The sequence below is a fragment of the Syngnathus acus genome, chromosome 2, assembly GCF_901709675.1.
Source record: "Syngnathus acus chromosome 2, fSynAcu1.2, whole genome shotgun sequence".
In the NCBI taxonomy this organism is placed as follows: domain Eukaryota; kingdom Metazoa; phylum Chordata; class Actinopteri; order Syngnathiformes; family Syngnathidae; genus Syngnathus; species Syngnathus acus.
The window spans coordinates 19282316-19299001 of record NC_051088.1 but is presented as its reverse complement, the minus strand read 5'-3'; the positions used below and the strand labels follow the sequence as shown (position 1 = coordinate 19299001).

General features: G+C 42.3%; 4 protein-coding genes across 7 annotated transcripts in view; 2 read left to right on the top strand and 2 right to left on the bottom strand.

Annotated features, from left to right (window-relative positions):
• Positions 1-7: 7 nt before the first annotated feature.
• On the top strand, positions 8-6645 carry LOC119117032 (rho GTPase-activating protein 20-like). The gene is made up of 15 exons (XM_037242968.1): positions 8-400; positions 921-1006; positions 1551-1724; positions 1794-1943; positions 2022-2063; positions 2121-2205; positions 2288-2365; positions 2454-2520; positions 2731-2910; positions 3131-3303; positions 3441-3605; positions 3871-3983; positions 4175-4367; positions 4982-5099; positions 5183-6645. Exons 1-15 carry the CDS (start codon positions 329-331, stop codon positions 5917-5919), a joined length of 2433 nt encoding a protein of 810 aa, XP_037098863.1. The 5' UTR covers positions 8-328; the 3' UTR covers positions 5920-6645.
• fdx1 (ferredoxin 1) lies at positions 6504-9813 on the bottom strand. Its single transcript, XM_037242981.1, has 4 exons — positions 9358-9813; positions 7296-7420; positions 7088-7217; positions 6504-6925 (listed from the first exon to the last, which is right to left on the bottom strand). The coding sequence occupies exons 1-4, from the start codon at positions 9492-9494 to the stop codon at positions 6817-6819; spliced, it is 501 nt and encodes a 166-aa protein (XP_037098876.1). The 5' UTR covers positions 9495-9813; the 3' UTR covers positions 6504-6816.
• Positions 9814-10078: 265 nt separating this feature from the next.
• Positions 10079-15487, top strand: LOC119133826. Of its 3 annotated transcripts, XM_037270013.1 has the most exons (9): positions 10079-10945; positions 11493-11536; positions 12224-12412; positions 12633-12701; positions 12795-13057; positions 13100-13714; positions 13787-13924; positions 14270-14381; positions 14901-15487. In XM_037270013.1, exons 2-9 carry the CDS (start codon positions 11494-11496, stop codon positions 14972-14974), a joined length of 1503 nt encoding a protein of 500 aa, XP_037125908.1. In that variant the 5' UTR covers positions 10079-10945; position 11493; the 3' UTR covers positions 14975-15487. The 3 variants fall into 3 exon arrangements, with proteins under 3 accessions (XP_037125908.1, XP_037125893.1, XP_037125899.1); XM_037269998.1 differs by having other exon boundaries at positions 12795-13714; XM_037270004.1 differs by lacking the exon at positions 10079-10945 and adding an exon at positions 10999-11408 and having other exon boundaries at positions 12795-13714.
• The window catches only part of nbeal1 (neurobeachin-like 1), a 25415-nt gene continuing 23850 nt past the window's right edge, over positions 15122-16686 (bottom strand). For both annotated transcript variants that reach the window (XM_037269979.1, XM_037269987.1), the window contains one exon: positions 15122-16571. In XM_037269979.1, the coding sequence (XP_037125874.1) occupies positions 16482-16571 (90 nt within the window). In that variant the 3' untranslated portion in view covers positions 15122-16481. The remainder of the gene's footprint in view (positions 16572-16686) is intronic.

The following is a 16686-nucleotide window of genomic DNA, read 5'->3' as shown; positions in this document are numbered from 1 at the left end:
TTAAGCGTGACGATGGTGTTGTCTTGCTCTAACAAATTGAGAGCAACTTCTAAAAATAGAGGCAACTTTTTCTTGCATTCAAGCACCGCCTCTGCAATGAGTGCAGAAGCATTAAGAGGTGGCTAATCCACAATGACAAGACGCTTGTGGCTGTTGCAGCCTTCCCCATTGAGGCCACGTTGACAATTTAGAATATCATTATTATCTCCGTATTACTTCATTGACAGGCTGAAAGTTTCTTGCAACTTCTAACGCATTGAGCTGTTTTTGTTCTTTCGGATCTGATTAATGGGATTAGATTGTGTGAGGACAGCTGGACACTGATCAGATGGATGACATGTCTCCGCAACATCAACACGAAGGACTGAGCCAGGGTGCGGAACAAAGCGACAACAGACGGGTAGATATTGTAACATCTTGTTGCTGTCCATTAAAAATCATATATTTATTGTTGAATGCAGAAATGATTTTGCTTAACAGATATTAACACTACTAATTATACAGGGGATTGTAAGAAACCTAATTAGACAAACATATTTCAAAAGTTATTACAAATAAGAATCATTATGCGCTCGATCATTATCATTTTGAGCACTAAATTTAAAGTGTGCTCTGTGAGGAATGTTTGTTCCCTTGTGACTCGGCTGGATCAACAGTATTTCACAATATTACAATGCCCCAAATATGTGGCCTATTAATTCAGAATTGAGGAACCTTGAGCTGGGATAAAAGTGGACTCTGAGTTGCTCTGTTGGGCAAAGGGGAAGCAGGTAGCCAATGCACTTGTCATTTCAAAATGTGTCACCAGTCCAAGAATATCTCAAGCATGTGTGTGACCTGGTACAATTAAATCCTGCAACAAACTTCAACACTTTTGTTTATGGCATCCCACACATTCTTTATATTTGTGTCTGTTTTAGCGGGTGAAGTCCCAAAGTCTTCGGCGTCAGTCCGCACCCGCTCTTGTCATCAGAAAAGCTCTCTCCAGGTCCAAGACACTTTCCAGGTAAAATTCTTCCAACGCACAGCGCATGACGCAGTTCATTTTCATTTAATTGGAACATCAGAGAAATTCACCTATTTCACTCAAACACCAGCAAAATGTTGAATCTGCAATAAACCTAACGTGCATGTTTTTGATTTGTAAGCCCCCAATTTTGGCCATTGATTAATTTTGCACAAATAGTGTTTTCAGCTGCATCATTTATTAAGAACAAATCCTTGCTGTGGATAGTGACTGTAAATTTTACTAGGTGTTGGAGCAATGTGACATCCGTAAAGCATCTCAAACTGGTGACAATCTGTTGTCATGGAAGAAAAGACTTGCTAGCAACACTTCTCCAACGATAATTGGAGAGTTATCGGCAAGGGAATCATATACTTACAAAAACTACAATAACATACAGTTGTGATTGTGTCAACTGTAAATATGATTCATAATAAGTCACCTGCTGCAAGTTGTATTGAAGCTGCTGCTGTCAATTTCCGTTTTACCAATGAAGTATCATAAACAGCTGGAGGATGCATTGTGGTCATTTGGGCTCTTCCAGAGAGAGCCTCCCAGTTCCTGTGTTCCCGGAAACGTGCTCGTTGGTCCAGTCCTTCCTGAAAGTGCCCGACAGGTTCTTCCTTCTACATGGGCACACTCAGTTGAAAACAGGCATGCAGACTCAGGAGAGACACCTCTTCCTCTTCACAGACATCCTGGTGATCGCCAAAGCCAAGTAAACACACACCTGAGTTTGCGTGTTGTCGTGAGGCAAATGGACACAACCTTCATGTTACATTATCAGATCAGCCAACCAGTTCAAGCAGAAGGCCCTGGCGCGTGTTTGTGAAATGTGGACAGCAAGTTGCATGGAGGAGGTGTGTGAGGGAAGCACCTGCCCCGAGAGGAGCTTTGTCATTGGGTGGCCTACCTGTAACACTGTCGTGACATTCAGGTAAACACACACACAGGGCATTTATTTTTGTTTGTTAAACATTTATGCCTCAAGTTTGGTTTGACATGTCCCTGTCAGCTCACCGGAACAAAAAGAGAAATGGCTGTCTCACCTGAAAAAGTAAGTGCTGTACATCAATGCGTGTTTGTGTATAAAACTATTTCATTTTCTCTGCAGTCGCATTAAAGAGGAAAAAGAGAAGGAAGAACCAAAAACTATCCCTCTCCGAGTATATGGGAAGGGGCTTAATACTTATGCTGTTGTAAGCAAAACAAAACCTCTACAGATAGGTACTATATTTTGCACTTGTTACTATCGGTTGTAATTATTTTTCTACCATGTAGACCCAAACTTTGCCCGTCAGTAACTCTGACTCGACCAATGAGGTGATCCGACTGGCTCTGCAGCAGTTTAGCATTATTGTGAGTAGCATACAAGTTGTGAATCTGTACAATCCTCTGCATACATTTCCTCTATCATTTATTCTTAAAAAAAAATCACTGTGTTCAGGGTAATGGAAAGGACTACCAGCTGTGGATCCTTTCCAAGAGGGACAATACGCCTTATCCGCTCATTGGTTAGTCAATAACCTTGGGTCATCTCCATTGCATATGCAGAATTCCTGTTTTCTGCTCCTTTAATCTAAAAAAAATGAATAGATGGGTGTGTTCAAGGTCACAAACACTTCCATAGTCATCCACTCATTTTTCTTCTTTGTAATCAGGAGTACTCTTATATGCAGTTTGCAAATAAATTCAATTGTGGCCACGGTTCTCCTCTGCCTCAGGTCACGAGTTCCCCTTCAGTATCTACATGAGTCACCTGCGACAAACGTTGACCCACAGCGCTATGGCACCAGAGGCCACAGACTGGGCCCTGCAGGCGGAGCAGCTGCAGGCGCACAAGCGGTGCCAGTTCATCCTGAAAGCCCGGCCCGAGGAAACGCTTAGACCGCAAGTGCTGACGGGTTAGCTCAATTGACACAAAAGACAATTTCCCTCAAATATTGTTCCCAGTTTTATCACAGGAGCATGCAGTTGGCATGCTGACTGCAGGAATGCCCATCAAAGCTGTTGCCCGTAGATTCAGAAATACAATTTCAGACAATTTGTCAGTACATCCTACCTCTTCACTCTAGCGCCCTCTATTGACGAGTCACCACTTTGTTTTACTACTGTCTTTGTCAGAGTTCCCCCAGAAGCCATTAAAAAGAAGGCGCTCCCTCATCACTTGGGCCTTTCTGCGAGGTTCCTCCCCTAAGGTGACGTCATCCACGGGGACCGCTTCTCAGGGCTGCTGCCTGTTCGGCCGTCCCCTCAGTGCCGTGTGTGTCGAAGACGCTCTACCAAAGCCCGTGATGGTGGGTGTTGACACTCAGACATGGATGTCTGCTTATAAGAAAACCAAATGTTTCTATTTATGCATAAATAAGATACCCTTTTAATAAATTCCCAGTTTTTGACCTAACATCGCATCATGGATGCTCTCTCACACCAGGACATGCTGGAGCTGCTGTATCACGAAGGCCCGAGGACGCGGGGCATCTTTCGGCGCCCGGCGGGCGCTCGGGCCGTCAGGGAACTGCGGGACTCACTGGATGCTGGCGAGTTCCTTCCACCGCTCACACGGGACCACATCTTCATTATTGCCGGCGTCTTCAAAGTAAGCCGTTATGATGACCCACATCTCTGGCTTGGCCTTTAATCTCCTCCTGCACATCCACATTAGCAGGACATAATGTTCGGAGGGTCCTTAATCTGCATTCTAATCCCTGTTATTGCTAATGGACAAGGACTCTAATCTTGGCACTGTTTATGGATTTTTTTAACTAGATCATGGTCCAAATGTCACCTTGACCTTTTGTTTTTTCTTTTCTTCTAATCGAAACAACATCTTCCCTCACTGGTTGGCCACTGATGTTTACTAGGACTTCCTGCGCAACATCCCCGGCAGCCTATTGTGTTGTGAGCTACATGAAGAATGGATGGATGTGCTGGTTGATGAAGAGGGGGAGGAGGAGCGGGTGCAAGAGATACAAAGGTGTGCTAAACCACCGACCAACCCCATTCGATCAATAATCCTTCTTTTAGCAGCCTGTTGTTAAAAGAGAAGAATAGATTGAAATATAGCAAGCTCTAGACGCATCTGTTCGTCAATTTATAGTTTTAAACATAAAAGAATGTTTTTAAAAGTTTAAATTTAGCAACATTGAGCAATTGTTTTTCCTGCAGGATGATGAGTCGTCTGCCCAAAGACAACACCTTATTACTACGCTACGTGCTGGCCGTGCTGCGTGCTATTCGAGGCAACGCTCGCGAGAACCAGATGACCGGCTTCAACCTGGCGATATGCATCGCACCCAGCATGCTTTGGCCTCCCGGAGCATTGTGCAGCCCAGAGGCAGAGAACGAAGGAACGAGGAAGGCAAGTGAGCGAAGGGGCTAAGAATGTCAATTGTGTATTTGTTTCTAATGGCTGCTGATGTCAACAAAATGAGTCAATGTCTCATCTTGACTGCTGACTAACAATAGCCCTCTCTGGATGCACCACTTTATCATACTGTGACAGAAACATTGTTTACTCATACTGCTCTCTCTCTCTCTCTAAAATATAAATAATGTTCCTTGAACTTGAATATAACTTTGAAAACATCTTTGGCTCACATTGTTCACTGTCTAGCCAAGTGGTGGTCCCCGGGCTGCATTTTGGCCCGTGTCAACGCCCTGTGTGGCCTGTTAAAAAAATAGTTTTCAATTTAAATTCTTTTAATAAAAACATATTTATTCATAAATTAAAAAAAATAATCAAAATAAATAGATGAATTAAATAATAAAACATCTGACCAAGTAGTTCGCTTTGTGACATATCCCAAAACAATGATAACTAGCTAGAATGGAAAACTACATTTTACTACTTTTAACTAAGATCAGTAAGCACTGAAGTTAATCCAGTTATGTAATCTAAGCATGATATAACCTTAAATTATGACAAGAAAGTGACTTCAAAAATCAGTTAAGAGTTTGTGTGCTTTAATGCAGGTTTGTGACTTGGTGAGATTCATGATAGAACACTGCCAGCAAATTGTGGGAGAGGAGCACACCTCTCTCTTTGGAGACTCACCACATAGACTCAGCACACAGGAGACACGACTCGACGGTAGTTTTGATCATCTTGTTGAAAACATTTTGTGTCTGCTTTGATGATCACTCACAATCTTGTCACGTTTCCCTGGCTCTCAGACAAGTGGATGACAGACTCGTCCTATGACAGTCTAGAGAACGAATTGGATACCAGCAGCGGAGGGTCGCCGAGCTTTTGCGGCAGACGTCTCCGATCCAAACCAGGAAGTCTGGACTCGGTCCTCACCTTCAGCGACTATGAGCAGGACAATGAGCCAAACGTGCGGCATACTAACTACCAGGCGCTGAAGGGTGGCGGGCAGATCCAAGATGTGGACCTCTCCTCCTGTACCCTGGACACCATTTCCCTGCACAGCATACACAGACCGCGTCGACGCTCTGAGCCTGCATTAGTGCACATAGCAAAGATTCAATCTGGGAGCATGGACGGTCTCACCGGCGATGATGAAGAGGATGATGACAAAGGCGAGCATGCCTCAAAGTCAGGGCTTCAGCAGAAGTACAGAATGTCGCTGGCGACCATGGAAACCAGCTCCTCCAACTTGTCCTCAAACCCCAACTCCCTTGCACCGACGCAGACTCAAGCATGCACTCCTTCCACATCCATCGTCGCAAGGCCGCTTGCTTTAGCCAGACTTGAACGGCAGGAGACAAGTCACAAAGCGTGTCCAGCCAAAGAGCATATTAAATGGGGTACTTTGAAAAGCTACAGGAGTCCCCACCCCAACGCTTGGCTGAGGAAAGACCACAGATTGTCCTTAACTCAACAAGAGTGCATGGAAAAGGACTCTGCCTCCAACGTACATACAAACGCACCTACCAGTGATGAGTATTAGGTCAAATCTCGAAACTCACTAGTAGCTTGACCATTGAGTTTACATGCAGCTGTCTTAGGAAAGGAAATATCAGGATAAGAATAGCCGTTATGTACTTTGTAGTTAACTGACTAAAGGTAGTGTACTTATTGTCCATGACCAAAATGAATTATTTCAAAAGAGTGAAAGTGTGAATACGCCATCTAGTGGACATGTATTAACACCATAAACGTATTGTCACGCTCATGTCGGCATCTCCTCGGCTGTCAGCACTCCGACTGTTCGAGCGCTTGGAGAAATGTCATACGTGTTGGGGAAAAAAAACCTTAAATGATAAGATAAAAAAAAGAATTAAAAATGTGGGAAAGAGCGGTTACACTTCAGTTCTCTTCCATGTCAGTGGCCATTATTAGCTCTGGTTGTGGCATGGTAGTGGTGCTCAATCTTCACCACTGCCCATCAAACTCTTCTCTCCAAGATTGATATCACAAGAAAGAATCCAAGCAAACAAGTGTGGGGTTCCTGAATGTGAAGTCACAAAATTGACCCTCCAAATGCTCTTATGACCCCTTGCCCAATGTACAAAAATGCAGCTCACTATGCTATTACAAAGGTTAATTCTTTTATTATTATCGGTTTTCCCTATACACAAATGTGTTCTATGTACAATCACGTGATAAAATTCTAAGGTTACATAAAAGATGGCAAACTGTCAAGATGACCAATGACAGAATTACAATAAAAATATACTTGCTGAGTGAGCTTTGCAAGCATGTCGGTCACATTTTGTTTGCCTGATCAGTCCTTGGATGTGCCACAGAGTTTTTTTTCTTCTTTGTTTTGATAGTCCATCGTAGACTACAAATGACAGTTTTGGCAGCCCACCAAGCGTCACCGACCGTCTCCTGCAAAACGTTGCTAAGAAGAGCCATCTTGACTTTGTCGAATGTCTGCTACGCTCTCTGGAACACGAGCCACCATGCCCTCCAGGGACTTGCTCAGACAGATCTGGCAACCCAGACGCGATCTACAGGGGAAAGGAGACATTCACTTACTTTGTAAGTTACTTGTCGATCTCTGTGATTTCAATACAGAAATAAAAAGGTAAGTATATCTGTAAGTTTAAAAACACTATTTGAAACAAACTTCCTTAGAAAAGTCCTATCAAAAACACCAAGTGTGTGCTTACGTGTCAGTCAGGCCGTATGCTAAATCCAGCATGTCCATTTCCTCGTCCGTGATGGGGCCCAGTTTTTTGTAGACGTCCTCGTCAAAGATGAGATGACAGGTGGAGCACGCCAGCGTCCCCTCGCATGCTCCTGTGGCCAAACATGATGAGTTATCTTCATGCATAAGCAGCGTTCATACACGTCAGCTAAGTTTGGCCGTTTACAAACCGAAGCCATCAAAGTCGAGATCTTCATTGATGACGACGTCGAGCAGCGAGTCCCCGGGAGAGCCCTTGGCTGTTATCTTCTCGCCGTCTCTGTTGATGAATTGGACCGTCACCTTGTTTTCCGACCTGCACGGAAGTAAACCATTGAGCACATCCCTACCGGGTAAAACAATCACAACATTTTTTTTTTTTAACCCCACCCCTTCATTGTATTCAACTCAGTGACCCTTTTTAGTAACCATGACGGCAAAACCGTGCATAACGCGACTAAACACTAATCAGACAAAGTCGAATTCTCTCCTGCAGCACTTGACCTTTTAAGGCAAGGCTTTAGCAAGTAAACCCCACAAACGCTTTATCGCTCTGGATAAAACAGAAAGGATAATAAACAAGTTGCTTAATAACCTTGAAGCACCCCCCCCCCCTAAAAAAAATGAGATGGATGGCTGCAGCCTTGAGCAAATCTTTTGAACGCAAGATCAACTCAAGGTTCAAGCAACCTCCCAAGTAGAACACGCTCAACCGTACAATCAGCCGTCTCCCTAAACTCCTTTCACGGGTGTGATGAGAAGAGATGGAGCAAAAACACGTTCAGCCAACTAACAAAGCTAACATGGGTTTGTACTTGCTGAAGAAATAGTACAAGGTGTTCCTAAGAAGTTGACATCGTTTTATAGTCTAATCGAGTCAAATTTTAACAGGATGTTTAGCATCTAACCAAGTTCAATGTTAATCTTGAGCTTGATGTTCTATTTTTTTGGATGAAAAGACATTTTGTGCAATCAAATATGCTCACAGTCAAAGGCCTATTGCCCCACCCTATTTTGTTACGGTGGCTTCAAATAATTTTTAACCAGGATAGTCTACTTTTTTCCCCAATCAAACATTTTCTTGTTTTGTAGCAAAAAATAAATCATTGTTTGTATAATCAGGATCTCAAGTTCATTTTTGATTAATTGCATTACTTTACTGGATTTGAATGTTGGCCAATACATTAATACTTGGAAAGTTTAATACCCTTTAAGGTGGTTTTACTTGCTCTAAAAAGTTCAGCAACCACTTTAGTAGTATGCTTGGGAAAATTTATGGAATCACCACTCCAGGATTAGCATTTAAAATTGTAATTCTGGAGAGAGAAAAATAATCACAGATTTGTCACAAAAACATTTTTTATTCAAACTGCCACCCTTCTAGCTTTTTAGCAACACTCGCTTTATTCTGAGGGGGGGAAAAAACTGACTTTGCAGGTCGAAGCCTTGTTTGATTTGCAGTTCACCATTGAGTATCATTCATCCACAGTCCATGATTGCTTTTTTTTTTAGTCCACTGTAGCCTGAAGGTTTATTTTTATTTTAGCTTTCATTTGGCTTTTTGGTGTGTGAATCTCATTTCCTTTAGGTAGTTTCTTACAAGTTCAGTCAGTGCATTTTGTTTTATTTTCAAGACATACTGCTTTAACTTTTCTATCTTGATACTTTGAAGTCTTCAATGGTCTACCAGGTCACTATTAAGTGGGAACAACCAACATTCGGTGATGTTTTACCTTTTTAAGTAGTAAGTTTAATGATTCTCGGTTTCAACTGCCATCTTGTGTTGGATCAATAAATCAATAATTCATGTCAACCGATTTTCCACAACTCTCCTAAGTGTGATCACTCAATTACCTGTCGATTAGAAATTCAATCTGATGCAGGAATTTGTTTCAGAACTGAAAACTACCGGATGATTCCGAAAAATCTTCCCTCAATTGAAATTCATTTTTTTCCCCCTTTACTTGCTCTACAAAAATGTACTATTAATTAAAATTACGCTCAAAAGAGAAATATTTTCATGATGATCATTTACTTTTGCCTTTTTTTTCCTTCTTCCTGGGGTTGTAGATTAAAACTCAGAGTGGGGGGACCACGGCGGAGCATAATCGGAGAATCCACTCGTTTTAGCCGGTGCGGCAACTGTTAGCAGGCGTGAGCAAATATGGATGAATATGACTTATGTACCGAGGACAACAGAGAAAATGACCGGGTCGTTGCACCATCCATATTTGCCTGAGTCTCACGACCTACCTCAGCTGCTGCGTGACGGTAGCGAAACTCCTATAACCATTCAGCCCCAAAGCACCACAACTTGCTGCCGTCCTCAGGGCATATTCACGAACACCAGCGTGGGCTATTCTCCGGAAAGCTGTCAGCAGTGACGCCATTGGGAATACGAAGAATATGTGCAATAGCACACTTGAAGGCACTTGATCAGCTCGTCACGATGCAATGCGAGCTCTCTCACCTTGCGCGCTAGCAAGCTAGCTAGTTACTTAAAGCTACCAGGAGTCACTCAGTCAGTGTCACGCGCATTGCGTAACCGACCGCTGACTTCCTGCGGTGCTTGTTGACGGCGTGGGCACAACGAAAGCAATCACAACGCGGACATGAAATTGACAGCAACAAAAGAAAGCAAATCGTTGAAACAAACATAAACTTGATTTCTATGATGACACACTTCCCTTTAAATGTGTTTGTTTGGCTAATGCATTGCTTGTTGACGCAAAGAGCCGTAGCGGGCAACTTCTGGTTAGAGTTTCAGAATAAAAGTTTTACCATTGCCTATTTAGGGACGCTTGCCCGCTCTAGTTCGTTGGACACTAAACATATACATGAAGATAAAATATGAGCTCACAAGCAGTATGGATATTGTTTAAGTACACGATGGCTGACTAGCGTTAAAGTTCACCTTATTTTGAAGTGTAATTGTCCATAATTCTTGCGAAACCGGAAATTAACATCAAACACACCAGTGGTCGTGACACTAGTCTAAGGTTATTGTGCAGAGATTTAATCAGTTCATAGAAAAATAAAAGCGTCATGGTCTGTTCATTCTTTATTGATAAATCAGGGTTGTTATGGTGAATCAAGTCCCCGTTATATTGCTGCTAAGTATAAAACAACCTTTAAAAGTGGTTTGTTGCATTATAGACCGAGTCCTTGTTTATATTTCGTATGCACGTTATATTTTTTATATTTTTAAACTTTGAAAAACCCCTGCATTAGCGACTTTACATGGCATGCTGCCAAAAACATGTCACAGGAAATTAATCTGTCAATTATTTTGTTGATTAATCGTTGAATTGGATTGGACTGGACTGGAATTGGATCCCTATATTAAAAAAACACCACATCATTTCAAATTGACAGTGAAGAAAATATAAAAACTTAATATAATAACGATTCAGTTGCTGGTGTCACGACTCGCTCCCTGTCAATCCATTATGTGTGGGTTGTCATTATTTCTGTCAGTGTCTGTGTGCTCGCCCCTCCCTTCCTGTGTCTACTCTCAATCTATGTACTAATCACAGTCACCTACCGCTCGTTACCTGTCGCGTATATAAGTCCTGTCTGCGTGTCACTCCTGTCGGATCGTTGATGTATTTATGTCTCACGTCTTTGTCGGTCAGTTCCGTTTCTGTTAACCAGTCTGTCGGTCAGTCCTGTTGTTGGTTTTGTTAGGAAGTTATGTTAGTTTGCCGGTTCTGTTGGTTTGTCCCCTCATCCTCTCTTCCAACTACCTTTTCCCTTCAATAAACCCGGGTCCAAGCTGCATTTGGTCGCCCTGCTCCATTCCGATCCGTGACAGCTGGCTTGTTTGGAAAAATGTCAGAAGGTTGGTTTTCCAATGTAAAAGCAGTTGTGATAATTAATTTGATAATTAACAATATATCAATTAACCCTTGCACCTATAGTTTGGTTTCGAATGTTTTCAATGTTGTCTTTTAAACACAAACAAGGACAATTTCTAGAGCAGTAGTTCTTAATATTGGTGGAGGTACTTAACCTCACAACTTTCATACATGTATTCAGCAAACCCTTCATTGGAAAATTAAAATGTGAATTTTCCAGGCACAGACTGTAGTGACTTTGATGTGACAGAGAAACAGTTATTAGTTGCTGCTGCATCAGCATTAAACTGAAAGGGCAAAGGGCAAATAATATGGAAGATAACAAATAATATGATTAAAAATGTCGCTTGTCATTGGCTGCTTTGGCGTTTACAACCCAGGCACAGTCTATATATGCTTTGCCTCTTGCATTTGCGAGTTGCTCGCTGTTTAACGGTGCCACATCAGGTAAGGAACCCATCTTTGCTGACTCTTCTAAAGGTTTACATTACATGGAGTTTGTGTAAGGGAAAAACCTGTCTTGTTGTGCAGGATGTCCAAATCAGTGCTGTCGCTGCTGTTCCTGACACTGTCAGGTAAGAAACCACAATATGTAAATGGCAGAACATGCTTACATTATGTGTTTTGTTGCCTAAAGTTAGCTGGGCTGGGCTGCAGCTCACCCACAACCCTAATGAGGACAAGCCCTAAATAGTACTGTGCTAGATGGATGGTAGATTACAGTGATCCCTCGCTACTTCGCGTTTCGTTTATCGCGGCTTCACTACATCGTGGATTTTTTTTCCCCCAAATTAAAAAAACATTTAAAAGTCAAAATAAAACTTCTAAATTGAGGAAACGTGTCTAACCTTTAGGATAATGTAGTATTGCTCCGCGGGTGGTTTTTGGAACCAATTATCCGCGATAAACGAGGGATTACTGTATTCCGGCTCCAACGAAATACAGCAAAACGATGGAACAATATTATTTATATGATATGTCATCACAACAGCGTACTGTACAGTTATGTAACCACAGCAATTGACCTCCTGAACGACTGTGCTGAGATAAGATTGAGACAGTTGATTTATAGCACGACGTAATACAGTTGTGCTTATCAAAGTAGCACACTTGGCAACCATTAATTTCAAGTTATCTATCCTTGACAAAGATTATTTGTTCCACTGAAAATAAGTAAGATTTTCACTTTAAAGCCTATTCTGTAGTCAATTCCTGACTAGGACTTCTCAGTCCGAACACAGTTTAATTAAGTTCTGCCACAGGACTGCAAGCTGCTCCCATCGCACCTCTGAGAGGATTGCCCAAGGCGTCATCGCCCTTCGGGTTGTCTGATGGGTCTCAACAGAACGACATCATCGGACATGTTCCTGATAGCTTTCAGCAAGGAACCGAGCCATCCAAGCGATTCTTTGACAACGGCCTGGTGCAGGACCACATCAATGAGATGACAGGTGCAGCATACACCAGATAGACAAAAATATTTGGGCCTTACCCCAAACTGTTCCCACAAAATTATATATAGTGTCTTATTCAGAATGCTGAATGAATGTGATCTAAAGCCACCCCTGGTTGATTTGTTGACTGGATTAAGAGGCCTGTCTCAATACTTTGGTCTAAATATTGTACAATTTATTCAACATGGGGTTTAACTGAATGCTTGCTCATTTGTAGCTTTGACCAACAACCTCCTTGAAGAGGGACTGGGAAAGGCGGAGGCAAAACACTGGCTTGCAGATGAGGGTAATTTCTAAATCAATGTCGAGTATTAATATACAGTAAGATTTCATCTGAAATTTGATTGACAAATATCTTTGTCTGCAAATTGTCTTTCAGTCCCTATGGATGTGCCAGCGCAGAGGAATGGAGGTGGTTGGGTTCGAGTTGAGGAACCCTCCCCTTCTTCTCGCCTTCCAGATGGTTTTAGACAGGGAACAGAACCCTTCATGTCAATCCCAGATGGTTTTAGACAGGGAACCGAACCTTCCATTTCTATTCCAGATGGTTTCAAACAGGGAACGGAACCTTCCATTTCTATTCCAGATGGTTTCAAACAGGGAACAGAACCTTCCATTTCTATCCCAGATGGTTTTAGACAGGGAACTGAACCCTTCATGTCGATCCCAGCTGGCTTCAGACAGGGAACTGAACCATTCATGTCTTTGCCAAAAGGTTTCAGACAGGGAACAGAACCTACAAACCCTATCAGGAGTGACTTTAAACTAGAAATTGAGCCCTTTGCGTCTATTCCAGACAGTTTCAGACAGGGGACCGAACCCATCTTGAAGATTCCAAATGGTTTCAGACAGGGAACGGAACCTTCCATGTCTATCCCAGATGGTTTCAGACAGGGATCCGAACCCTTCTTGACAATTCCAGATGGTTTCAGACAGGGAACAGAACCTTCCATGTCCGTCCCAGATGGTTTCAGACAGGGAACCGAACCCTTCATGTCCATCCCAGATAGTTTCAGACAGGGAACCGAACCCTTTATGCCGATCTCAGACGGTTTCAGACAGGGAACCCAACCCTTCATGTCCATCCCAGATGGTTTCAGACAGGGAACTGAACCCTTCATGTCGATCCCAGCTGGTTTCAGACAAGGAACTGAACCTACAGACTCCATCAGTCGTGGCTTAAGAGAGGAAGCTGACCGTTCCATCTCCAGGCTCCAAAAACAGAGCTGTAACGGAGAGGTCATTGATGGAAAGTGCTACGAGTTCAACCCAACACCATTGGCCTTCAAAGAAGCACAGGTGACTACATTTTATATTGTTTTATTTTTGTGTATACTTTTTATTTGATCCATTTGCACGGTTTGTCTTCAGGATTTATGTAAAGCTCGTAACCCAGACGCAGAGCTGGCATCTGTTACAAGTGCCGACCTTCATTCCCGCCTGGTTTCCATGGTTACCAACGGCGGTGAGCGCAGCCCACAGTTGACGTGGTTGGGGGCCACGGTTAAGGCAAGTCCCTTTCATCCACCAAACGCTGAATACGTACTCCTACACTGAACTAAGGAAATGGACCTCAATTAATGAGATATAAAACATCTCCTGTCAGTTTTTATTAATGAGGCATAGTGACCCTGAATGCAGGCCAAGGACAGTCTCGTCAGATTATGTTATCTCCAGAACAGTGTTATTCTTACCTTGGTTCAAACATTGACCATTGGACTTAGAAGTAAATGTTTTTTGTAGCACTGACATTGTAACCTTACTAATACAAACATGCCTTTTCATATTTCATGTATCTAATATTGGTTGTAGACTGGATTGTCACACAATGTATAAATATTTGAAATGCTGCAGAACCAGCAGGCCTCATGGCTCGATGGCTCACAGATGAATTACAGTGACTGGATGCCCGGTCAGCCCAACATTCACACGGAAAAGCCTGTCTGCGTGGAGATGTTCAAGATAGGTGAGACACAAGAAATCCTCTACACAGGCATTTTTCTGTACCAAGTTTAAGTTCATGTCCACCCATGTTTGTCAAATGCATATATTCAGTAATCACATTACAAGAGTAAAGAACAATCTATTTCAGTAATAGCAGATTACAATCATGTAAGAGCAGTTTTATGTAGAGGTTCATGTAGAATTATAAATATATATTTTTTTCAACAGAAGCAAATTATTAGTCTGGGTTGCAATCTGTTTTGAAATAAATATAATTTTATGCACCTAAAGACGCTAGTTAAAATCTGGAGACTTTCAATCTCAATAATAATAATGAACTGATGCGATTGCATAAGTCTTTGAGGCAGTTTTGATGACCTCAGTCACACTTTGAGCTGTACTATTAATCGGACCGGCTCAGATAACTTGCAGTATTTGCTATTGATATAGTGCAAGTCAATCAATCTTTGCACTCCGGTGCTAAGAGCAACTAAATGGTGACACAACCTGTTGCCTCACATGCCCCAACTGTGTCTTTCAGATGAAAGCTGGTGGACAGCTGCTGACTGCGATCTGAGAAGAGCATCCATCTGCTCGTACCGAATCGCTGCATAAAAATCCACACTGACATCTTCCTCTTGGCATTTCTTCAGAACACTAGCACATTGTTATGCTTATTAAAACTATAAATGCATCCTACACCTGTTTTCCTCTCTTCACATTTCTGCATAAGGCTTCAGAGTGAAACCGCCACACATTATGTTGACTTTTAGGTCTGAATCCAGACAACACTTTAATGATCATGTTTCATTTGTGTGTTCACAAAGCAAGTATGTACAGATTAGGGAGCAATTTTCAAACAATTCCTTACAATATCAGTACCTGGAAAGTGCAAAAAGTACATTTGATAAACAGAAATAATAAAAATCATGCTGTACATTACATATTTATATCGCATTCATAAATAATCACAGATATACAAATATGCATTTGGCGAAAGTCACAGAAAATGATGCAGATACAACACAGTTAAGTCACTTTGTCTCAGGAATTTAAAAAAATGAGAACCACCCTCAGATAAAGGCACTCCGTTTGTCGGAAGTCTTGCAGCTCCAATGTCAGTATGAGGAAAGAAACTAAATAAATTACAGGATCAAAAAAATACCGATGTGTCGGAGGGACACTTTGGCTTAGTAACACTAACAGCTGGATCACAGACTCCACAGGATCTTTACATTGTGGCTTTTAGTGTCCAAATCGACAAAAACATCTGGTGTATTATGTACCCTGTTTACAGGAAGGACTTGTAGTGTGATTTAAAACACTTTAATATATTTCGTGAACAGGAAGTACATGTAGTGTGATTCAAAACAAAAAATATATTTGAAGCAATGACGGCCAACAGTCTGGGTAAGAGGGTGGCTGCAGGAAGACAAAAGGTGAACGCAGATGGCAAAAGAAGACAAACGCACCCAACAATGTATTGCTAATCACATTTGGTGGAGCCCTTGGAGAATTCCTAAACCGTATCGCAAAGAGTGATTTCAAAATGCTACTTTTCCTATAAACAAGTTCTTAGTAACTTAAAAACATTCAATAAACAGACAGCTTGTTTCATCTACTGCCATTAGAACTCAACATTCCAAAATGCCACTTCACATGCCAAGAAGCTACGGGGCTGCTTACATGCATTTGCTGGAAAACAAAAAGTTCAATGAAACGCACAATAAGATGGCAAAGGCTGAGAGTTTTGGTCTTCTAAGTGAGTTGTCTCACAACACATGACTGCTGCGTGGCAGCTTTGAGGCGAGGGCGGACCTCTCTGCAAACTAAAGAAGACAGACGGAAAGGTCACTTGAAAATATATACAAAGACAATATGAGGAGGTGGTGGTGGTGGTGGTGTGATGCTGCAAGCTGCAGCTGCTTCTGGATCTGAACCGTAGCGCCAGCGCCATTTGCTCAGTCCACAGCAACGAAACTTGAGCACATTTTACTTGGATGAGACAGAATTACGCAAGCTAGCATCAATGGCAGTGCGACGGATGACACAAATGGAGGATGACCATGAAGGGTGTGGGGGCGGGGTTAGGAATTGGGGACACGAAGGGACGGTGCTCATGCTAGATGATCATGTCCGACTCCCCCGAGGACATTCTGGTCAGCCTCTTGGTGGAACCCCACAGCTTCCGTGTAATGTGGCTTGAACGTAGCTGAGAGGAGCCAAGGTAGAGGAAGTGAAAGAAAGGGGGTAGGATGGAAGAAGGGAGGAGGGTTAAGTAATGCCAAAAGAAACGGGGAGAGAAGGGGATATGATTTATGATGAGT